The 25704-nt window shown below is 36.8% G+C and overlaps 1 protein-coding gene across 6 annotated transcripts in view; it reads left to right on the top strand.

Annotated features, from left to right (window-relative positions):
* Dcx (doublecortin) overlaps positions 1-25704 on the top strand; it is a 349437-nt gene that overhangs the window by 213852 nt on the left and 109881 nt on the right. For 3 of the 6 annotated variants that reach the window (XM_063246295.1, XM_063246293.1, XM_063246294.1), the window contains exons 12-13: positions 7212-7597; positions 16556-16896. In XM_063246295.1, coding sequence (XP_063102365.1) covers positions 7234-7597; positions 16556-16896 — 705 coding nt within the window. In that variant the 5' untranslated portion in view covers positions 7212-7233. Of the gene's footprint in view, positions 1-4700; positions 5400-5558; positions 5705-7211; positions 7598-16555; positions 16897-25704 lie in introns of those variants that run through there. The other 3 variants (XM_003467607.5, XM_063246296.1, XM_063246292.1) reach the window with 3 other exon arrangements.

Below are 25704 nucleotides of genomic sequence, written 5' to 3'. Positions count from 1 at the left end.
TTAAACAAATCACTCACTGTTGGTACCTTATAATTAGTAGTTAGGACTTGAACCAGGCAGTCTGGCTTCAGAAACTATGTTCTTACCTTGAACTACTCTATAGCCAGAGCCCATTGATGCTATTATTCATTTTGTTCATTGAACTTTGTCTTTCCTCTAGGTCAACATCACAGAACCTTTATCTCTACAGCTTTGAAATATCTTCACAGAGTAAAACTTCACTTCTAATTCTTTCTTTCAGTTGTTTGTGACATTCTTCGAGTTGTTTTTTCTGTAAAACTTTAACATCATTTTTTAGTTTTCACAAATTTTTGTTCGATTTTCTTTACCTTTATGGATTAATTTGGCAAAACTTTGTATCCTTTGTGTCTTGCAATCCATAAACATGACCAGGCTCTACATTTATTCACACATTATTTTATGATCTTCTATAGTTTTGTGATTTTCTTAAAAATGGTCTCACATGTATTTATTGGATTCTTTCCTAGGCACCTTATAGTTTTTGATCCACATGATGTATCTTATCTATTTATATTTCCTACCCCCTTTCTATTTGATTACTCGACCCTATATACATCCTAAATTCTGTGCTTTCAATATGTAACCTAAAGTATCAATTTTCAGGTGTGTTTGCATGTGCGTGTACATGCACATGTCTGTTTAATAGATGGTCTTTGATCTGTTCATGGACACAGTTCCTTCTACAATTCTGGTCACAAATGGAATCGTATTTCCTTTATAAGATCAACATTGAACCCATTCATTGAATTTGATTCAGTTCATGCCCAATTCCATTTGTGACTAGAACTGTAGAAAGAATTAAATTCATACAGTGTAGTACCACTACTGAGGAAGACTGAGACCGCAACATATTAAAGAGGTTTAATCCCTTTTCCATTATGATTTTTGCAAGGTGCATAGTCGTGTTATGTATCCACAATGAGAATTTAAGCCTTCCACGGGCAGTGATAGATGTTTCCTACTTTGTTGTTTCCTGTAGTGTTGTGAACATGGTAAGTCCTCAAAAATCTTTACTTCTACATTTCTGACCATGGGTTGCTATTCTCTCCCTTCAATTTCTTCATTTTCCTGAGCTTTCAACCATGGATCTTCATCTTCAAATTGACATCTATCTTTAAAGATGGACTTTCCCCTAGGACTTACAGCTGAAAAGGTATTTTTTGGTGTAACATAGACTGACCTTAGATCTTAGCACTGATTTAATACCGAGTTAATTGTGTCTTTTACTTGTCACTGAGACAAAATACCTGACACCCAAAGTTAAGGAAGGAAAAGTTTGTATCTTACAAGTTGGAAGTTTCAGTCAATACTCAGTTGGCTTTGAGACAGCATGGTATGGTGGGGCAACCATTCGTGGCAGCCGCAAACAGCAAGGCAGAAACTATCAGCAAGAGAGAGAGACACACCTTCTTCCCGCCCTTACATCATATGCTGGCTCCACCTCTAGGCAGATGTAGCACTCACAACACCAATTCTAGCGCTAGACAAGGAAACTATCACAAATGCTAGATTTGGTCCAGTACATAATTTGTGAGGCTTGGGGGCCACTGAAATAAACCATGACAGTTACATTTCTAAGGTCATTTAAAATCATTTTTATTTTGAGATAGGGTCTCACTGAGTTGCCCAGGCTATGCTTGAACCTTTGATTCTTCTGCTTCAGCCTCACACAGTGCTGGGATTACAGGCATACAACACCATGTTGACTCAAAAGCTTTTGTTCCTTCAGAAGAAATATTCTTATGGGATGACCTATACCAATTTTTGCAACAAATTTTTTTTCTTTTTTCCACAAAAATTATTCTATGACATGTTCTGTGGGAAAATAAAGGTTTTGAACTTTAAAAAAGTGAGAGGAAGCCTTTTAAATAAAATGTGCTCTTTCTGAACAGAACCTCAATTTCACAGGAAAGAGAGCTGAGCATTAACAAATGAAACCACATCAAATTTAAAAAAACTTCTGCACAACAAAAGAATCAACCAACATAATGAAAAGGTAACCAATAAAATAAGGAAATTTTTTGGTCAGCAATTCCTTAGACAAGAAGACATATCTAAAATATTTTGAATTCAAGACTAGACTCCTTCCAAATAAAAGATCCAATCAAAAATGAGCACCTGTAATGAATAGACAAATGACAAATGAATGCATGAAGAAATGCTCGACCCTGCTGGCTATTAGTAAAATGAAAAGTATAACAACACAGAGGTTCCATTTTACCCCAGTAAGAATGGTCTTCATCAAGAAATGAAATAATAGCAAATGCTGATGAAGCTATGAGGAAAAAAGAAAGCTTTCTGCATGGTTGTTGGAAATGTAAAGTAGTTCAACCACTATAGAAATCAGTATGGCGAGTCTTCAAGAAACTGAACCTAGAAATTCCATTTGAACCAGCATTTCCCCTTCTAGGTATCTTACTAAAATAATTTAAAACATTATATTACAGTGATACATGGATGCTTATAGTAGCACAGTTCATAGTAGCTAAATCTTGAAAATGGCCTGTATTTCCATCAACAGATGCATGGGATAAAGAAAATGTGGTATCTGTACATGTATCAGTCAGTGTTCACTAGAGAAACAGATTTAATGCAAGGTAAGTAGATATAAGAATTTACAAGGTATGGTTACAATGGCTGCCTGCAGAGAAAGGAATGGAAGAGTGCAAAAGGATTGTCTGTGCACTGGAAATACAAGGGATCCAGTTGAAGGTCAAAGAGCTACAGCTCACTAAAGAGTCTTGTGCAAGTCTATATCAGGAAGGCAAAGGATCTGTACTGGAAGGCTTAAGCCTCTGTGCTGAAATGCCAAAGAATGTGCTTCAGTCCAAGATGAAGGTGAAGAGTGGAGATCCTCCCAAAAAACAGTGAGCATTCCTTTGCTTCCCTTTTATACTATTCAGGTGAGAAGCCTACTGTCTTTACTAAATTCTTTTTGTCACCCCCAAAACTGTGCTGATGCAACTTAGTTGGGCATTTCTTACTCAAGTTGACACAGTCAGTTAGCTATCGCAGTACACAACAGAGGACCATTCTGTCATAAAGATAAACTTGAGTCATTTATAGGAAAATGGATGTGCCTTGAGATCATAATGTTAACTGAAATAGATCAGACATACAAGTTTAAATATAACATGGTTTTCTTTATTTGTAAAGCCCAGACTAAAAACAAAGAGCAAAATAAAAGATAGTAGAAAGTAGGAAGATAGATCTTTCTCAAAAGGGAGAAGAATCAAGAGATGGAAGGAGGGGAATAGGAGATGAAAAAGGAAATTGGGATGTGTTCTGTATAGGTACCAACTCCACACAAAGAATGAAAACATTATGTAACTTAAACATACCAAAAAAGGAGTGGGGGTGGACGAGATGAAAACAAGAAAGTAAGGTGTATTATGTACATGTATAAACTTCTCAGAAGAAATGTAAACATTATGTGCTTCACACAGATAATTGTAAACTAAACTAAAATAAAAATTTTAAAAAGTGTTATACTGGAGACTCTACCATATTTCAAGTATGTTGAAGACCTGATGTTTTAGGATAAAGAAAACTCATTTTGTTTAATTAGTTTATAATTTTTTCAAGCATTTTTCATCACTATCTTTTTTTCCCTGTTTTAAAGAATTCTTACTAGGGTTGGGAATTTAGGTCAGCAGCATAATTGCCTGCCTGGCAAGGGCAAAGTCATGAATTCAATCTCTGGTACCAATAAATAAATAAATAAATAAATTTAAAAAAAAAAAAAGAGCACTTACTATCATCCACATAAGGCATACTGGGAAATATTGGCCTTATCCACATCTCTATTTTCTGGTGTATATAAGGTAAACAAAGTTACTTATTCTAGGCTATATCCTGAAGATATTGGTGGCATCTAGATTACAGTTGCAAAGCCTATGTTATGAGAAAATTTTTTTTCTAAAAAATGTATTGCAGTTCTTTCATGTGTAAGTTTTATCATCTGGTCTATTCTTATAGTCCTACCAGAAATATGATGATTTTTGAGTTCCGATGCAAAATCTGATGCTGCATATTCACTGAGTACTTATGATGTACAAGAATGGAGTTTTAAGACATTAACCTTACTGAAATTTTCAGATTTCTGTGCTCTTATTCTTTGCTATTTCCCTGGTTTTGATCTGAATAATCCTAATTGTTCAAGAAATGGCTACAATATAAGGCAATGACACATGAAAACAAACTGAGCAGACACATGTGCTCCATTAAGGTCCTTATTGGAAACCTGGAGAGCAGTAGCAGGGTATTGGGAGGACGTGAAATGGGCAAGATACACACTTGATGATGTTCACCCAACCAATGTAGATAGCTTGGCTTTGCTGAGCTAATACATTCCAGAAAGAAAGATGCTCATTTTTCCACATAGAGGCATGCTATTAGCTCTGAGTTTCCTGGAAACCAAGCAGAAATGGAACCATGATAGTTTAACACTGCTGCATATTAATGTGCAGAGCCTCAGTTGTGAGGATGGTAGCTCCTTCTCATTTAGCCTCTCATCCTTGTTTTCTGTCTTAGCTTGGCCTGACCTAATAATTTCCATTTGAATGTTTCTTTGTTCTTTAAATATACTTGATATAAAGAAGCCAGTGAATAACACATAGTTTGAGGAGAGATCTTTTAATATTTATCTTGTAGCCATAACATTTACTTCACATAGAAGGATCTCTGGGTGGTGTTTGAACTTTCAAGCTTTCAAAGTTATACATCATGGATTTCATTAACCAAATTCTTATAGCAGCCTAAAAGGTTTGGGGTTCCTTTTCCACTTCTATCTTCCATGAAATTCCAGATCTATTTTGTCTTGACTCTCTTTTCTACTCTCTTAATTTCCTCTGCTAATTTCATTTCAAAAATGCCAGTTGTTGTATGTGTGAATTAAAATACCTTAAAAAACCTTGCCGATTTAATTTTCATTCAACAAAGTGAAGGAATATAGGTACAATTTCTAAGAAGCCTACTTTGGTTGTTTGAGTTCTGCCCCCAGGCAGGTTAAACCAAGGTTTTGGCTAAGTGAAATTGCCAATTTTCTAAAAGAAAGGGCTAGCACATTGCTCACTAGAGCATTCTGAACTTGCCTATGGAATCTTTTTTGCTACCCTGCAATTTCCTGTTAGTTATAAATGAAACCTTTCTAGTTGTTAATGTAGGCTGTGAAATTTTTTTAATAGCATGTAATTAATCATAGGAGGTTGGGGGATTCACTAAGCCTGAGTTACAGAAGAGAAACTGGACAAGGCACTAGGACCTAGAAGGCATCTATCCACCCTGGCAGGAATTTCTTGCTTGGAGCTCAGACAACAAAGGCATAGAGAGATTGGTTTTCTTTCTCTCAGCATCTCCACCCAACCAGCAGAAAACCGGTGAGTGGGGCTTTCCACTGATTTTCAAGCAGAATGTAACAGATGTCAAATGGGAAAAGCACAGGGCAAAGGGCTTTTGGTCTCTCTCTCTCTCTCTCTCTCTCTCTCTCTCTCTCTCTCTCTCTCTCTCTCTCTCTCTCCTCCCTCCCTCTCTCTCTGCCTCTCCCTTATCTTTTCCTCTCCATCTCTCTCCCTTTTTTTTCTCTCCCTCTCCTCCCTTTCTCTTGCTTTCTTCTCTTCTCCTTGTTTGACTTATTCTATTGGATTTTTCCTTAAGGCTGTACCTGGGATTTTCCTTTGGAAAAGTGAGTTTGATGTCCCTTTGTTTCACTATGATGTTAATTAAAAATCTATGATCCTAAAGCAAAGCAAAGTATTATTGGCATGCCTGGGGAAATGCTTGCTACTTGTCTAGAGGAGGTGGGGTCTTACTACTGCAGATTGTCTGACACAGACAATGCTGAGCTCAGCATAGGTCATGGTGACATTGGAAAAAAAGGAACTGAGCCTGGAAATCTGAACAGACACCAGTCCCGCTTTATATCCTGTCCTCTAGTGTTTTGCAAATGTCTTGGTATGGCAGTGTGTAGCAGCTGAGCCTTGATTGTTTTGTGATTCCTTTTATTCCCATCTGTGAGATGCATGCTAATAATTTGATTCTTAGGATGTCAGTATCTTTGCTAGTATTTGGAGGTTGTATTTGGAGGATGTATTTGGTTTCAAGTTTTCACTGTTTTTTAGGGGTAAGAGGTCTGCAGAAGGGGCAAAATCAGAGGCTGACAGATGATCATTTTTTTTCTCAGCTAATCCACCCAGGCAGTAGACAAGTTTGGGGTAAATTGCCTGCTGTGACAGCAAAATGCCCCTGGGGTCAGTGTAGAAACCCAGAACAATGAAAGGTGTGCTTGCTTGTAAAGGTCCCATATGCTGTTCAGGAACTCATTTGGGAATCTTTTGACAATTCAATTATTCCATTAAGAGCTGTTGTTGCATGGGTGGGGAAGGGATCAAGCACCTGGGGGGTGGCATTGTGACCAAATGGTACCAAAAGGAAAGCAGAGCTAATAACTTGTTAAATAACTGATTTCTAATCCTTTTTCCCCCAGCTTATTTCTTATGAATGTTGGATAGCTGCACCAGCTTGGTGGGGAGAGGTTTTGATGAATAGCACAAAGACACTGGTTATTCCCTGGAGGCTGTCCCTTTAAAACAGAATTCTAGTTTATTCTGGGGGAGGGGAAGCACACATTGGAGTAAGAAAAAGGATTTGGAATAAAATTAAAACACTTCCCTTCATAGTCATTGTACTGAGATGCAAAGACTGCTTCCCTCACTGGAGATGCTAACCTTCTGTTTTCTTCACGGGGAATTTTTGTCAGGCTATGGATTCATTTACAACTGTTAGTCATGTGGGCATGTGTGAGGAAACAGATGCCAGTTTTAATGCATTTAGCCCGAAGTTACAATTTGATAGGACCCACTGTCAGTAAGTTCCAGGATTTTAAGCTTTTTCAAAATCCCTCCCTATCCTCTGTTTGGAATAGTGCCAAAAGTACCTCCCTTTCTGTCTCTTACTCCCCACCCCCACAACCACCAGCACCCCTACCCAGCCCCTCCTTCTTCTCCATTAAGATCAATATTCCTGCAGGTCAGGGGCAAACAGCAGATGGGTCACAGGCTTTTTTCAACCAGTTCTTTTCACAAGCAGCAGATTGCAGATATGAATCTGGCTAATATTTAAATTCTTTTCTTTTTTCCCCCTCCTCATCCCCTTTTCCTTGCCTATCCTTACCTCTTTCTCCCAACACTCAGGTCTCTGAGGTTCCACCAAAATATGGAACTTGATTTTGGACACTTTGACGAAAGAGATAAGGCATCCAGGAACATGCGAGGCTCACGGATGAATGGGCTGCCCAGCCCCACTCACAGTGCCCACTGTAGCTTCTACCGAACCAGAACCTTGCAGGCACTGAGCAATGAGAAGAAGGCCAAGAAGGTACGTTTCTACCGCAATGGGGACCGCTACTTCAAGGGGATTGTATACGCTGTGTCCTCTGACCGTTTTCGCAGCTTCGACGCTTTGCTGGCGGACCTGACTCGATCTCTGTCTGACAACATCAACCTGCCTCAGGGAGTGCGTTATATTTACACCATTGATGGATCCAGGAAGATCGGAAGCATGGATGAGCTAGAGGAAGGTAATTGAAGTAGTGGGTGGTAGCCCTTGGTGGGAAATGGCATTGTGGTTATGATTACATTCTCAGATTTCATGGAAAGAAATTAGGCAATGTGTCTTTCAAAGCATAGGTTGATTGAGGCTCAGATTTCTGATTCCATAGGCATCAGTAGACCCATGAGCCATCCTATTTCATAGTCTTCAGTCTCTGCTGTGGTTCAAAGATAGTGGTGATAATGTATGGTATTTACCTACCAGAGTACACAATGGAAAGTCTGAATTCTGGTGTTTAGATCTTATTCATAAATAACTATGCGTAGCACTATCAAGGCAGATACTGAAATCATTAGGGGTGTAACAATGAAGTACATTTGGTTGGGTTAATAGAGAAAACATGCTCAAATTGCTTTTGAACTGTAGAAACAAATGATTTATAAATTGTAATTCATTGGAGATATGCACCCTGAAAGCAGGATTTCCTGGACATATTCACAGAATATGTACTTTTAGGTAAGTAGTAGCTGCTCAGCTGTTGCTTCTGAAAAGCCCACTTCAGGGTGTGTCCCTGGGGCTGAGATCATTGGAAGAAATACCAAAGAAAGCTGTAGGTATGGCTGGTATTTTAATAAAGGTCAGTCCTATTGGAATAGTACTGAGTTACTGAATGTCAGTTCTTTAATATCTCTACATTTTGGCATTCAATGGATTTTTTGGATAGATTGCTGAAAATCCTGACAGCCTGTGTACTCACCTGAAAATAGGGAAAATCCCAGCTCTTACCAAAACTCACCCAAACATGAAGTCTTGGTGGTCACTTAGACTTTAGAGGAATTTTGTTAATATTCTAAATTATCAAACAAATTATATTGAAGATAATTTCCTATCATTACTTTTAAATTGGTGGGTATAATATGTAATCAATTTAATATGATACAATGCTTTGAAGGACAGCCTCAAGGAAGGATGGTAATGAAAATGTTACTCCTCAAATTCTTCCTCATTATTCAGCATTCTCTTCTATGTCTTGAACAAAGGTGAGTTTAACATAGATTGCTAGGAAATCCAAGTTGTAAAATGGCAAAAAAGGGGGCAAAACAGCATATTTAACGATTTGTTCTAAAAGTATGCTGCCTCCACTTCAATGCTTCTAAATTTCCTGTGTTCCTAGACAAAGGAGCATGAGAGTCTCCCTTGCACAAGACCCCATTTTTATCAATTAGCCATTGTTTCTCATGCCAGGCAAAGTGGATGGGGACAATTACTTATAGAAGACTGTGGCCATAAGGTTGTTGTATTGAAATCTCAGGATTCAAATCCTAGATTTTTCTTCACAGCTGACCTTGAAAAGTAATGCCAAGGAGGCTTGAATTATTTGATTATGCACAGAATGATTGTGTCAGAGGTTAATGTTAGATCATTTCTGACCATCGAAGTTTCACTGTTCTACTGCATATTTGCAATAGATGAGTCAGGGCAAACTGTAAGGGCTTGAAACTAGGCTGAGGGAACTGTTCAGTAGAGTAATCAATAGGGTGTGTGTCTTTTGTCACTGCAAAATCCATATCTTCGTCAAATTTGAAGGAATTCTCTTTAACTTTCACAAACAAAGCATCCTGTTGACCCATTATTTTTTCCTTTCCACTAGTTATGATCTCAGGATGCTAGATAAAAATTATTAACAAAGTGACAGTGAGTTTAGAACAAAGATTACAACACTTTTGTATCTGATATAAGAGAAGTATTATGTACAGATTTCTCCCAAAATTCATTTTGTTTTACACACTTATTTTTCCTTCCTTCCTTCCTTTCTTCTTTTCTTCCATGTCTGTTGAGAAACAGTTGGTGATAATTTCAGTTCAGTATAAATATATAATGAATACAATTTTGAAAAGACTGCAGCTTTCTTTTCAGTTGACTTCTCTTGAGTCCGTCTCTTGACTTCCCTCATGTACCACTCATGGGTGCAGTAGTACTTCCTGATGAATTCCTGGACAAAGTAGAATGTGAATAAAGTTGAGTTACTTTTATTCATGTTATCAACAACCACAAGTCACAGTGGATGTCAATGCTTTTCCAGTCCTAAGTATTGACCATTCCGTCAAGAAAAAACAGGGGTATCTCTGGAATTATGTTGATAAATATGATCAGTTTTCCCCCTGCTACCAAGACAAATGAGAAAGGTTACTAGGATAAGGAGGATACAGAAAATGAGTCTTATTTATGACTGTCCTATTTTGACCTTTAAGACTATTCATCAGGAAAGAAAGACAAAACTCTTTTCACTTTGTTTACCTTTGGAAGAAGTTGAAAAAAAGATAAAAAATTCACATATATTGTTTTATCTTAGACTTCCATTTGGAAAAATTCCTGGGTGAAAAATCAGGAGACTTAGGTTCTATCCTTGGAGGCAGCATATTATAATGGAAAAAAGAAGTCTTTTGAATTAGATTTGGCTCACATTTAGTATCTGCCAGCCTCGATTTGTGTTTACTTAGAGAAACCATTAGAAACCCTCAGTTTTTCACATATAAAATGGGAATAACTGTTTTGAGGATGAAGTAAGACAATGGACATGAAGTGTTTACCATTGTTCTGTAACATAGTAGCACTCATAGAGAGCAGTCTTATTGTACAAGTTTTTCTAGTTTACAGCTTTTAGCTAAGTGACCATAGGTTTGTCCATATCATCAATGTGACTAATATTACGTCTTTTAAAATAATTATTTTTAAAAAGTAATATTCCTAAGGTGTCATTTGCAGACTATAAAATTTACCCACTTAAATTACAATTCAGTGATTTTCAAATAATTAACTGAGCGGTGCAACTATCACTGTAATGTAATTTTAGACCATTTTCACCTCCTCCAAAAGAAATTCTGTACCAATTAACTGTCACTTTCCATTTCCCCAACTTCTTCATCCCTAGGCAACTATTCATCTTCTTTATGTCTTTATAGATTTACTTATATTGGCCTTTTCTTATAAATTAAATTACATTATGTGCTCTTTTGTGTTCCTTTACTCTTAGAATGAATGTTGTACTGTGCTTCAGCATTTCATCCTTTTTATTGAGGAATAATTTTTTTATGTACAGACCATGATTTGTACATCTCTTGCAAGTAATATTCTTAACTGTGAAACTAGCAACAACTGGCATCTCCATTCACTAGGGTGGTTGTGAGGATAAAATAGAGATGCATGGAAACACAGTGACAAGATACACTTTAGCTATAAGATGCCATGATTAATGTGAAAATTATAACAGTGTGAATGATGATGTTAGTGAAGGTTTGCAACAGCCTGTGACTCCCAAACCTGATTGCCTTTCAAAATTTTTCCAAGCTTTGGAAAGATTAGAGATTTCTGGGCCACACTTTGGAACTATTAAATCGAATTCCCCAGGAGCAGAGCCATAGAATTTGTTTTTACAGATCTCGGGTGACTCTTTTATTTATTTAGTTTTATTTTAAAGAGAAAAAAATAATAGAACAGTTTCAAAACAGGTTAGTAAGAGAGTTACAATAATTAGTACATTGTATGTTGTTGTCTTTGTAGTACTTATAACAAGTACTAGATAGAAACATGGTATCTTGTCCAAACAATATTAGCACAGACCTTCCTTTTCAAGGAACTGAAAGAAACTGTCTTGTGTATAGATATATTTTTTCTTTTGCCCTTTCTTCTTTTCCTCTTTCTTCTATCACAGTTTGTCTCTTCTTTTGAACAATTTCTTTCCAACTTACAGTATCTGTTGTACATTTTGGGTCTTATTTACACATTCAGTTTCTCACATTAATGACACAGTATGATGTTTACACATATAGGTCTGATTTATTTCACTTACGAATATAGTCTCAGGTTTTGTCCTTTTATCCATAAAACTCCAGTTTATCCTTCTTTATGGTTTAGTAGTACTCCATTATATAGAAAAAATAGCTTTTTTTATCCATTCCTCAGTTGATGGGCATTTGGTTTTTTTCCAGGATTTAGCTATTACCAATTGTGCTGCTATGAATATGAGTGCACATTTATGACTATGGTATGCTACTTTTAATTCTTCTAGGATGATAACCAGAAGGGAAATAGCTAAGTTGAATGGGACCTCTAATCCTAATTTTTAAGGGACTCTCTATACTGATTTCTACAGTGGTTTTACCAGTCTACACTCCCACCAACAATGGAGAAAGGTCCCTTCTTCCCCACAGCTCAGGTGACTCTTAAGAGCACTTAGGCTTGGGAAGTATTGAATTTGGTCAATTTGATGATCTCCTTCAGCTAACAACACTGTTAGGAATTTATAGGAATACAGAAATCCTTGCTTTTGATTTTTACTTTGTATATTTTAAAAGAAAATTGGAATATAGAACACACAAAGTTTTCAAAGGACCACATTATTAAATATCTAACCTAAAATAAAATGAAATAAAAGGTATCATTCTGATTCTGTGGCAACCCTCAGTCTTGTGCCTCTGGCCAACTGTCTGCTACCTTTGACACTTTCAGCCTCTGGTAGCAGACAGTATGTTCTATGTTTCGTGTTTTTGATCTGTCAGGTTTCTGATGTCAGCTTTTCCAGATCTTCCTGTGTACAAGTTTCTTAGCAGCACCACATAGGATGTAGCCTTCATTAGCTATATCCCAATAAATCAATGACTGAAAATCCACTGGTGGATTTGTCTTGTCTTGGCCTTTGTCTTCTTTCTTTTGTTTTTCACTATAGAGTTACTCCTCATCCCACTATATACTGTCCAATCCTTTTTGCACTTTCTGTATATGTAAGAAGCTAGATCAATTTTAGGAGGGTATATTTACCAGTCAGTTTTGTGAATGCAAACTAACACTTTATGTTAGCCAAAAGACTGAGAAGTGATTGAAAATACAAATTGAAGCAAGTTTGAGCATTATTATACAAAAAATGTGATAGAATATTTATAACCAGGGCAGTCTTGGAAAATCTGATCTGTATATTAACACTATGACCCAATTCCTTTGCCACAGCTCATTTTTCCAATGGGATGAAATCACCTTTTAATTAATTTATTTTTTAACAACTAAAGCAAGTATATTGTCAAAAACTAGGACTTAAAGATAGCTGGGAATTCTGCATTATTAATAAGTATGGTAATGTAATAAGATATCATTTAATATAATAAAATGCCATTTAGTATTTTCTTTCTTGAGTTAGGAAGCTCTGGAGAAGACAACACTCAAGTAAAGCAATTTTACTATGAGAAGATAAAAATTTATTTAATACTTTTGAAAATAGGATCCTCCTAAAACTGAAAGAGGTAGATATTAGACCATTTTGAACCTACAACTCATCACATTCTGCATTTTTACCATAGTTCCATGACTTCATTGCTTTAACTCCTCACTCTAAAGCAGGTTTTCCGTTCCAGAAAATCGCCACTTTGATTTGTTCTGCAATCAGCTTTCCTAGTTTTCCAGTAGTAGGATGTAGCCCTGCAAGAAGCTGTGGCAGGATAGGAACTCAGCTGGTGCAACACACTTCTCCAGGGCTCCAAGTGCCAAACAGCAAGATGTATAGGAAGCACCAAGCTCTAATAGTAGATATGTCAAATGTTTGCAAAATCAGAACAAGGAAGTCTTAATCTAGTAAAGCATCACATTGCATGTCTTTCCAGTAAAAGAGGAGGGGCCTTGGTAGTGGGCACCTCTTTCTTCAACCTTTGAGTACTGTTAACACCTTTATTTCTTCAAGTCCTTTTGAGATGGAAAATAAAAAAAAAATCTCTTCTTACTAAACTTTAGACCTAGAAGGAACTCAGTTATCACTCAGTTATCTTCAATTAATAGATGAAAGAGCTGAGACTCAGGATTAAGTGATATGCCTGAGGTCACACAGCTCCTCAGTTCCTATTGAGACTTGAATCCAGGTCTGCCTCATTCCCATGACACTCATTCTTAACCACTATAAATATCCTGCCCTCAGTGAATAGCAGCAGTACATTTGCTGATGATTAGCTATAGAGTTCCAGCATTTGGTATTTACAACACGTAGAAGCCTCCTCCCAAGGAGTAGAAAGTCTCCGAGGCAGGCAATCTCAGCAGAGCTGTGTTAAGAGTGCACAGAGATCAGGACCTAGAAGGCTTGCTGCTTTCTTCTTGTCTTCAGCTTCAGCTCTTCCTCTTTCCCTTTCCCTTCTTTCAGGTTGTCATTCATCCTTTTCCTCTTCTAATAGTAGGTATTACTATTAGAACGTCTACTTTGCAGATAAGAAAGGTACTGTAGTCAGTTATGGGAGACTAGGTGACTTACTCAAGGGTATACTAATAGGAGATGTTGAACTCCCTCTTGGATGACATCATATCAGCTGTTCTTTTTCCATTAGCCTGCATTCAGGCCACAAAGAGAGTGTAGTGACTGAAATGCATCCTTGGAAGGTGCTCAACATACATTTGGCTGAAGGGTGGGCCCTTTGGAAAGTTCTTGGTTGCCATATGATACCGTAGCTGTTTCCATCATGTTCGTTTTCATCTGGGAGTAATCATATTCATAGTTCAGGGGCTTAAGAAGTTTAAGAGGTGGGGACAAAAGACATATAGAGTCCTAATGGGACTACACAGCTGACTCACCAGAAGAGACTGTGGAGGAGTGAAATCATAAATACATAGCTTTGCACAGTTCCACATTACCAGTTGTCTGATAGACTTTTAAAGTGCATTACAAGTCATGGAAAACATTTAACTAAAGGCAATGTCCTCTGGGAAGGTGCCTATGAATTTGAGGAAGTGATAAGGCAAGAGGTTGTTTCTAGTGTGTGAGTAATGTTGGTTCTGAATACATGGAAGAATTGAAAGGACCTCTTTATTCTTTTAAGTCACAAATTAAAGACCTTAGCCTCTAATCACTTGAGTAAAGTTCAGTTGGTCAACAAAAAGCCAAAGAAAGTCAGGTTTATTTTAGCTGGTATTTTTGACTCTTGTGTCTTGGGCATGGAGGTGTGTGCCAAGAGAGGATGGTGACAATGCTTGCTACATACCTTCTCTTGGTTCCCCTATCAGATTAGAACATTAGTGGCTTCTGAGTCTGGGGGCAGCTTTGGATGCTGCACTCCCTCCCTCTTCATACGCATACATAAGTTTACTCCAAGATGCCCTAGAGCCTCTGACTGAATTTTCTCTCAGCACCAACTAAGAAATTTATGAATTAGCGTAACTTGAAGGATCTGCTACTACAGCAGTCAATATTTGTAAAGAGAGGGAGCTATCAGCTTGGTGTTTCTGAGTGTCTCCTGTGTGGCTCTCTTGCTGAGATCAAAGGAAAGAAAAGAGCCATCAGACTATAATAGTGTTTAGTGTTTTCCTTTTACTGTCTAGGGTTTATTTATTTATTTAGGGTTATTACAGATGCCTTAAGATTGATTAAATTACACTATTTCTGGAGTTAAACCTCTGGATGAACTTCTGTATACTTGGGAGCTAATGCAATTTATTCCATGCATACATTTTTTTCAATATTCTGTCCCATAGGCTGAGCCCCTTTCTATTTTCTTCAGCTTCTAGTCCCAAGGTTCCAATCCCTTCCAATCCCTGGGACCCCTGCATTTCTTCTCCTGTATTAGTTATTTCCTCCAGCCCAAGAAAAATGTAAAAAAAATAGACTAGATTCTTCCAATCCATATAATGTGTCTTCACAGCACTACCTTATTACTTGTAGCAGCCAAGGAGAAGCACTGATGAAGATGTGCTCAAGTACACAGATCTAGCGAACAGCATTTGGGAGGACAGAGAGACGCAAGGGGATGATAGAAACGTGAGACAGTATTTTTTTTAAATTTTATTTAAGAGGAAAAAGAGAAAAACACAAAACAAAACAAAGCGGTGTAAGGGTACATGTAATACAGAACTACAAAAAAAAAAAAAAAAAAAAACAGTAAGAAATTACCTGTTAATAGATTACATATTATCATCTTAGAAATAGTTGCTCAAATCACAGTATCAAAGATTACAAAGTGGACATTCAAACAGAGAGACTGCAAACAGCTGTGTTCAATGATCCAAAAACATTAATATAGTCAGCTATTTAACACCCCTAAACACACTTGCTGTTATATCCGTTAGAGCTCTTTTTTCCCCCCCTCTCTTTTTTACAACAAAATTTACACATTTTGGATTTTATTACTCCTTAGTTCTTATTACTTTGGGGGGGGGAGAGAATAAAGTCAAATATGGCAAAACAAAGCTGTCAGTCAAAACCAAGGATAGACATAGCACATGATGTAAAACAGAGAGTATTTTTGAAGCAAGAGCTAGGCTTGCAAACACAAAGAATTCTCTGTGTGTGTGTATTTTGAATGACTATATGTATATCATTCTGTCTTCTACTGCTCATTCCTACACATAGATGCAGAAAATTTCTAAGTAACAACAACAACAAAAACACACACACACACTGCACGTTTCAACATTTCACTGACTAACAAAATATTATGTATAAAGGATGATCCAACTTTTTACCAAGTATGTAGTATGTACATGATATGTAGGGTTATTTGGCCTATTTTAATTTAGAATGAAGAATGTATTAACTTTGAAAGTTCTCCTTGGTTGATAGTGTAAAAAAATGGGGCTATGAGTCCAAAAATAGCACAGGAACATTAGTAAATAGATACATGTTAAAAGTGCTCCAGTAATGCCTCCAGATACTACAAATATCCTAGAAACCCCAGTAAAACCATATTAAACCTGAGAATCCCACTTGTTAGATTAAACTTGAGCATTCTAATAATTCTTAACTATACAAGATTCTTCAATAGGTATTGAAGCATATTTTGCTGATCACTTTTGAGTTTTCGTAATCTGAGTTGCAATATAGTCCGTTTTGGAACTGTACCTCAAGCTGGTTATTATCATCATTTCTCCAAAGATCTTTCCCCAATCTCACTGTATATAGTTTGGTTAGAGTTCATGTATATGCCTTTGAACTAATCAACTGACCACTTATTTTTTCCCTTAGGGGAAAGCTATGTCTGTTCCTCAGACAACTTCTTTAAAAAGGTGGAGTACACCAAGAATGTCAACCCCAACTGGTCTGTCAATGTAAAGACATCTGCCAATATGAAAGCTCCTCAGTCCCTGGCTAGCAGCAACAGTGCCCAGGCTAGAGAGAATAAGGACTTTGTGCGCCCCAAGCTGGTGACCATCATCCGTAGTGGGGTGAAGCCTAGGAAGGCCGTGCGTGTGCTTCTGAACAAGAAGACGGCTCACTCTTTTGAGCAAGTTCTCACTGACATCACTGAAGCCATCAAACTAGAGACCGGAGTAGTCAAAAAACTCTACACTCTGGATGGAAAGCAGGTGAGTATCTTTTCAAAGTACCTCTCTAATTTTTCCAAATTCTTGGATAACTGTCTCATACCTAAGCTATTATTTCTGCTTGAGGGACTCGTCTTCTACACCTCACTATCCTTATCTGATATTATATGTCTTATTTGGAGCACAGTTCTTTTCAGCAGGCAAAAGATTGGACCAGGAATCTGAGGCTTTGAGATTTAATCTTTCTCTAATTGACCAAATATAATGATCATTTAGCTTCAGCTTCTTTATATGCTAAAAAAAGTGCTAAAAGCTAGATCTGCTAAAAACTAAATCCAATAAATAATTGAGTATAAATTTAGCTATTATATGATACAAAATTGATTATCCATACATATAATTAAGATGAGAATTGCCCACTCAGTTTTTCTTAGATAGCCTCCTGTCTGATGAAAGAAGGTTGAAGTGACCCTCATGTTCTATGAAGAGTCAAATATAGGAGAATCACTGAAGCCTCTGGTTCACTGTCTTTGCAATAGACTGAACCTTATTTTTCTATCTCACTTCTCCATATGACATAGCTCTCTTAATTTGTTTCTACTGACAGTTTGTGTGAAAAAGGGACTATTTCAAGATCCTAAAATTAGACTAAGAAAGATGCTGCCATCTGTTCCCCTCCAAATCAGGTTCTTCATGTCATTGGTTATACTACTGAAGTGCCACCTATATTAATATCTGGGAAAGAATGCAGCCAGGCGCCTCTATCAGACAGATGCACCATTCTCTTGAACATAAAGGTCTGTAAATATATACCAAAAAATATTCCAAGGGAATTACACAGTGGCTAGTTCTGTTGGCTCTAAATGAATCCTGGTGCCTCATCCTAGAACATAAGCATGAATAGTTATCAGTCTTTAATTCTACCTCTTAAAATATCTTTGGTATTTCAACTTTACAAATTCTAAAAATGATGATTCACTATACATCAAAATGGCTGATCATTGCTCAAATACAGAACTGTGCCTCTTCTCATAATTTCTGATCTCTAAGATCCAAGATTTCAAGTTTCTGGTCACTCAGATCCATATATAGCTAGCAATTTTGGTTAATTTGTGACTTCTATTTCTATCATTTTGTGATCTGAAAACTCACCTGGGAGAAATATGACTGAGGAATTTTAGAATTATTGGATCTCAGAATAGGCGGTGAATTTAGAAGCCATCACATTTAACTTCCCACCTAAGGCAGGGATCCCCTCTGTAATCATTCCATAAACTAGCCTAGTCCAGTGTGATTTTTAGAGATTTTTGTTTTGTTTTGTTTTGGGCATGAGTCTGTTTGGCTATACCTCCAGCCCCTCTAAGGAATACAGAAACAATACAAAGCAAGTATATAAGATTGAAATTCAAGAGAATTGGTTTCTAGTCTTGATACAATCACGTACTATGTGACCTTGGACTACTCACTTAACTATCCTGAAAGCCAGTGATATTTAATGGATCAGAACAATACCCTTTCCATCATCTGTACATCTGTATATATAGATCCTTCTTTTTAAAATGTCTCCCACTGCTCACCTTGACCCCAGGAGGTCATCTAGTTTATATATTATTTTATCTTTGAACAGTTCTATTCCATTAGGCACATTAAAAGTAGCTCTTAAATTAATGTGCAGATCTTAGCAGCACATTGCAGAAATCAGTGAATGTTTGTTATTCCTGACATAAAGAGATTCTCACATGGCTCAAGTAGATGTTATGAGAAGCTTTCCACTTTCAATACCCCACACACTATCCTTAGGTCTATTAGAAGAGAGAGGGAGTTTCCAAAGGAGCACACACTCCACCTGGACAGCTTTCACCTGCAGTTTTATTTGAAAGTCAGTGAGGTCAGCCACTTAAAGCAGTATTTCCTGAAGTGTATTCTAAAGACAGTTGTCTCTATTTCTCCACCCCAGAGAACTCTTCAGAAAAGGGTTCTATGGTCAAAATAGTTTGTAAAATGCTACAAATTTTGTGCTTTTCTTAGAAATTCATGGTGCTCTTGGCACATTAAATGTTCTGATAAATCTTAAATCAAGAAAATCTATTTAATTATACCCAGAATTCCCCAATTTTATTTAGCCACAGATGTTTTAATTGAGAGAAAGAGAGAGACAGAGACAAAGAGAGACAGAGACAGAGAGAGACAGAGAGATAGAGAGACAAAGAGAGGGAGAACAAAGAAATACTTTTCACGGAAGATACTGAATGATTAGCAGCTATTCTGAACTTAATTTTAAGACTGGTATAAATGGGTTAAGGCACAACTCAAACACTATTGTGTCACTGCAGCACTCATATCAATCACAGACTCAGTCAAATCAGGTGGTTTTTTTTCCCCTTCATTTAATTAATAATTTGTTAAAAGGGGCCAGTGTATTATATCAAATTGCTTGCTACTTCTGTTTGCTTATGTACTAATGCACTGATTGTTTTATGTTGATTGATAAGACAGTCTTTAGCTATGGCTCTTTTATTGCTCTTCATTTTTAGTGCTTGGATGTGTTTTCAGAGACCTAATCTTTGGGGGGGGGCTAAGTTTTTCTTGTATGAGACTGATTTCCTGACCTCTGAGACATTTATGGTCTACATAGATAGGAAAGCTAACCAGCAATAGTAAGAAGAGGTCCGAGGGGGCTGGGGATTTAGCTCAGTGGCATAAGCGCCTGCCTTGCAAGCAGGCAGTCATGAGTTCGATCTCTGGTACCGATAAAAGGAAAAAGACAAAAAAAAAAAAAAAATAAGAGGTCTGAATTGGTTTCTCTCTTCAACAAAAAATTACAGATGGAATAAAGAGTAGTTGGTAGAGACCTGGCTACTCCCAGAAGCCAAGTAGGTTTCTGAGAGGATATGATGGAGCATTGGGCATCACTGAAATGCAAATGATGTTATTTTGTTGATTCTTTGGCTTCTACAGTGGTGTGGTGTTTTGAACATGATTATTCAAATATTAATTTCCCTGATGAAGGTACACATTGACATTCATGCATAAAGCTCATGGATATATATGGATACAAACACATGCACACACACACACACACACACACACACACACACACACACTGAAACCAAATTTCTGATTCACTTGGTCATTGTGGTTCAACAGATAAGCCTTACAGTCAGTTCTGAAAGAAAGCATGAAGCCTCTGTTGGAAGTGCAGAGCTTTAATCACAGGCTTCCAGCTTTGGAGCATCATATCCAGGAACACAGTCAGTCCTCATATTATCCATTTTCATACTACACTGATGATCGGTATCTCTAGGTTCAGTTTAGTCCACATCCAAGATCTGTGCAAAAATAAATAAATGAAAAGGTTTTATTGACACAAGATATATGCCTAAGGTACAAATAAGGCATAAGTTTGAACTCAGTTGAATGAATTCATTTCATATTTCTGTCTGCACATTTCCAACACTTACTACTTGGATAAGAGATTTTGGTCTCAGGGTAACATGAGAAGCGTAAACTGATTATATGATTACTTGTAGCACCGGATCTCTAGAACAGGTTTAAAGAAATGTTTGAAGCATGATAGGAAAATGATAGCATGAAAGACATTTAAGCTGCTAATATTTAAAAGACTTAACACTTTCATCTTACTGTACAAAATAGGGTGCTGTGAGCACAAAGGCAACTTCAGGAAACACAAGAACACATACCGTATTAACTTTGGATATGTTGAGTGCATATCCCAAGATGGATGTCTTTTCTATGCTCTTGTAGCCAGTTTTTCTCTTCCCTATTATTTCTTCCTTGTCTAGTCACATCTGGTCTTGTATTTGTAGGCTCTCTCAGAGTCAACCTCTCTATCTCCCTTGTGCTATGACCCTGTCATTTCAAGGAGATCGATAGAAAAGCCCACATGGTCATAAATTATGCCCCAAAAGGGAGGTCACTTATCATTGACCTTCACTTGAGAAAATCAGGGCTGGGAAAGTGAGGTTTATATTACTAAAATTCTCTACCATTCAGAGATTAAAATTCCTCTACCATTCAGAGATTCCAAGATATGGGCTTTGGAATGATTTACTTTGAGCATGGGGGAAATAAGATCAAAAGTGGAAATGTAGACGGCTCTGTGAAAGGAGACAGCTTACAACTATTTCCCTATGTATTGGTAGATTTTTCATTTTAAAGGGAGTGCTTATGATGGGGACAACCCTGTCAAATATACTGCCCTCTAAAAATAAAAGAACAAGTGTAATTTGGCAAATAATTAGAGCTTCGTTGACCATTCTTATCAATAGCATCAGCTTAGCATCTCAGTCTTCAGTACTGACTAATCTGTCACTGTTTAAAATTCAGCAAATGGAAAAGGGCCTAGGCTGGAATTCAGAAACTGAACTCAAATCTTCACTGTTTTCCACTAGCTATGTGAAGTGAGGCCAATGATATATCTTCCTGAGATATAATTCAAACTGAGCCTGTATTTGAGGATACCTTAATACTCAGAGTATTCATTTCAGAGTGTTGCTTCTGCCTAGACTTTTTTTCACCATGATATTGTGCTCAGTGAGCTCCACTTCTGTATGCTCCTACAATTGCCAAGGCGATGTACTACCCACACTGGCAGATATGTTGCTTTCTAGGATGGTCCCTAAATGGTATTAGCACAGGGCTTGTATTCAAATCTTTCTTCTCATCGGCAATGACAAAACCAATTTTTTTTTCAAACTTGTAATTTTGATTTGACTTCTTTTTCTATCTAATATTGATGTTATAAAGATGCTTAGAAGGTAGAAGATTCACAAGCAAAGTAAGAGAAAAGGCTGTTACAAATATAACAAGCATTTGACAGTGCCATTATTAAAGAATCTCTACCACAGTATTGCTATATTTTCATTGTCGGGGAAGGATGTTTACTTGTGCGGAAAGCCAGCACTAGAAATAATGCATCACTATTTCTTGAGTGCTGTGAAGAGACTTATCAATGAAGGATTGATCTTTCCACAGACACAGACTGTTCCATCTTGAACTGTTGAAGTGGCTGACCTCTTATTCTTACTATTTTGTTTCAATCTTTTTCATATTGTTGTTCCTCCAAATGCCACAAAAAGTATTGTCTACAAAAAAACTGAACAGCTTTATTGAGATATAGTCCCCACACAGTACAATTTACCCACTTAAAGTGCATGATTCAATGCCCATTAGTATATTCAGAGTTCTACATCCATCAGTATGATTTAGAATATTTTTATCTCTTCTAAAAAGGAACTCCATAACCTTTAGGCACCACCTTCCAATCCCCTGATTCTATCTACAGGCATCACATATGTACTTTCTTACTTTTTGGATTTGGCTATTTAGGGCATTTAATAAAAAAATAATAACAAAATATATAGTACGTCTTCATTTAGCATAATGTTTAAAGATTCATTGATGCTTTAACATATATCATTATTTACCATTATGGATGATTCATATTCCATCTTATGGATGTACCACATTTTTTCTTCCTGAGTTGGTAGAAATTTGAATAATTTCCATCTTTTTTCTATTATGAATAATGTTGATGTGAATATTAATGCAAAGATTTTTGAGTAGATATGTTATTTTTTATCTTAAAGAAATAATTAGGAGTGGTATTATTAGGTTTTATCATATGTTTGTGCATAGAAATTAAGAAAATGTCACATCTCCAACATGACTGTACCATCCCCCCCCCCCCCCCCCCCCCCCCCCGGTACCAGGGATTGAACTCACAACCTCATGCTTGCCAGGCAAGCGCTTATGCCACTGAGCTAAACCTACTGCCCGACTGTACCATTTTCTATCCTTACCAATAGTGTATGGAAATTTCACATCCTTGCCAACACTGGTTTCTCTCTCTTTTTTTTTTTTTTTTTTTTTGTCTTTTTCATTTTTATTGGTACCGGGGATTGAACTAACGCCTGCTTGCACGGCAGATGCTTATGCCGCTGAGCTAAATCCCTAGCCCCTTCTCTCTTTTTTTTTTTTATTAGAGCCATTCTAGCAGGTATGAAATCATAATTTCTTGTGGTCTTGATATACATTTCTTAGTGTCCAGTGATGATGAACATAATTGCACATGTGTATTGGATACAGAATGGAGAAACAAGTCTATTCAGATCCTATTATTTGTTTTTTAAAACACAAGGCCTTCACATTGAGCTACATTTCCAGTCTTTTTTATGTTTTAATTTTGAAACAGGATATTGCTAAATTAGGGGTAAGTTTGAACTTGTAATCCTCCTGGCTCAGGCTTCCAGAGTATTGGAGTTACAGACATGCTACCACACCTGGCTTAATTATTAGCTTTCTTAATATTGACTTGTATCATTTCTTATATATTCTGGGTATTTATTTATTGATGATAGCCATTCTTTCTGGAGCAAGCTTGAATTTCAGTGTTGTTCTAATTTGAATTTCTCTAATGAAAAGATGTTCAGCATGTTTTCATGTATGTATTGGCCCTTTCTATTTCTTCTGGAGAACAGTTTATTCATTTCAGTTGCTTACTTTTTAATGGGGGCTTTTATTTTGGAGGCTCAAAAGTTTGCATTCTAGATTTAGTTCTCTGTCCAAGGAATTGCCCGCAAATATTTTTCTAGTTCTGTAGGTTATCTCAATACTCTGCTGTTTGTTTTACCTTACTGTGTACTTTTAATTTAATTTAATTTTAAAGATAATAAAACCCAACAAAACAAAACAGAATAAAACCAACCATAACAGAATATTGAATAAAGAAAAACAATTAATTGGAACAAAACAAAATAATGAGAACAATATTGGATTTCAAAAATAAGGCAGAAGGAAATCCCCATATTTGCTATACTTCATATAGTTATTGTTTTGTAGATGCTCAGACTGCCGGCTCCAGGCCTGTAAGGTCAACCAAACAATACAAGCACTCCTCTGGCCCCTGTGTCTCAGTTGCCACCAATTCAGCCTGTCCTCTAAACCAGCTGGCTGCTCACAGCAGGGTGAGGGGAAGTTGGTGATTCTCAGCCTGTATGCTGGTAGGCTCATAGGAGGCACTATCTGACTTCTCTTCCTGGGTTTCACATGGCTTGCACAGCTTCCCAGAACGGCTGGCTAGTTGGCTTCTTGGTTGGCTCCTCCCAGTCCTAGCATGGCCAATTCTCAGGAGACACCATCTGACTTTTCCCTTCCTGGGCTCCGCATGGCTTGCCTGTGCAGCTTTTTAATTTGAATTGATCCTATTTGTTGATTCTTAGTGGTATTTCTTGGCTGCTGGTGTTCTTTTCAGAAAATATTTGCTTCTGCTTCTTTTAAAGAATTTTATTTTAACTTTCAGCATATTAAATGTCTCTATTTTAACTTTTAGAGCATTGATCCACTTTGATTTTAGTTCAGTTCATGTTGAGATATATAGTTCTATATTCAATATTCTGAAGATAGATAGTGAATTTTCCCAGCATCATTTATTAAAGAGGCTATCTTTCATTCAGTGTATATTTTTGGACCCATTTGTTGAAGATCAGATAACTGAATGTGGCTTGGGCCATTTTAGTGTTCTCTATTCTGTTTCATTGATCCACATGTCTCCTTTTATGCACTACTATTTTGTTTTTATCACTGTAGTTTTGTAATATACTTTGATGTTTAAGATTGTGATGCCTCCTGCTTTGTTCTTGTTGCCTAAGATTACTTTTGCTATTCTGGGTCTCTTTTGGTTCCATATAAATTTTAAAATTGTTTGTCCAGTTGTGTGAGAAATACTCTTAGAATTTTGATTAGAATTGCATTTAATATGCATATCAATTTTGGAAGTATGGCCATTTTCAAAGTATTGGTATTTCCTTTCCAGGAACAAGGAATAGATATTCTTTCCATCTTCAGAGATCCTCTTCAATCTCCTTTCTCAGAGTACTGTAGTTTTTGTTATAAAGATCTTTCACTACTTTGGTGAGGTTAGTTTGAAATATTAAGTTTTTCTTGAAGCCTGAATGAATGGCATTATTTCCCTAATTTCTTTTTGGTTATTTGGTTGTTAGCTTACAGAAATGCTATTGATTTTTTTGTGTTTATTTATGCTGTCATCTGAATTTTTGTATTAATTCCAGTTAATCTCAGTTCATCTTCTTTGCCTTACATAGCAACTGTTTGATTCATTTTTACTTTTCTCATGCTATACTTAAAGTATCTCTGAATAACTGGTCACTACAATGTCCTTGTATTGTAGTTCTGATATTCTGTTCTCACATTGGTAGCTACTGCTGTCCATACTGTCAATCGAATTTTTAATCCCCTGAATTTCTATTTGGTACCTTTTAATTGGCTCTAATTGTTTGCTAAACTGGTAATTCCTATTTTGTATCCTTTTAATTCAACTAATTTTTATTAGTGTCTTTTGTAAGCTCACTGAGCATAATGTCTATTATCTGTTTAGTTTTATCTTCTCTGACCTCACTGAGCACCTTATTGTTCTGTTGTCTTTTGTCTCTTCTTTAATTCTTTTGATTAACTCAGCTGTATGGATTTTAAATTTCTCCCCCTTGATGCACCATAGATCAGGTTTATGGGAGTTCAGAACTTTAAGAGGCATTTTGTTGCCCTGTCTTATGGGTTTTTTTTTTTTATATTGTGGTTTGCAGGTTGGATATAGTAGAAATACTCTGGTGGTAGCATGGATACCTGTTTAATTAGTGTCTGTTTTTCAATAGAGTACTCTGTATGTTGCTCACTATAGGCCTTTGCCTCTGTTCTAAGATCCAAACACCTCTGTATATATGTAAGTGAAGACTGCCCTATAATTAATCCATCATATGTTTCTGCAGGAAATAGCCACAGTAATATTAGTTACTCAAAGACAGTGCTATTGCC

This window comes from Cavia porcellus, unplaced genomic scaffold, assembly GCF_034190915.1.
Source record: "Cavia porcellus strain 051 isolate PalLab524CR breed Dunkin Hartley unplaced genomic scaffold, mCavPor4.1 scaffold_3, whole genome shotgun sequence".
In the NCBI taxonomy this organism is placed as follows: domain Eukaryota; kingdom Metazoa; phylum Chordata; class Mammalia; order Rodentia; family Caviidae; genus Cavia; species Cavia porcellus.
Note: the sequence above shows the minus strand (reverse complement) of the source record. Positions and strands in the feature narration are given on the sequence as shown.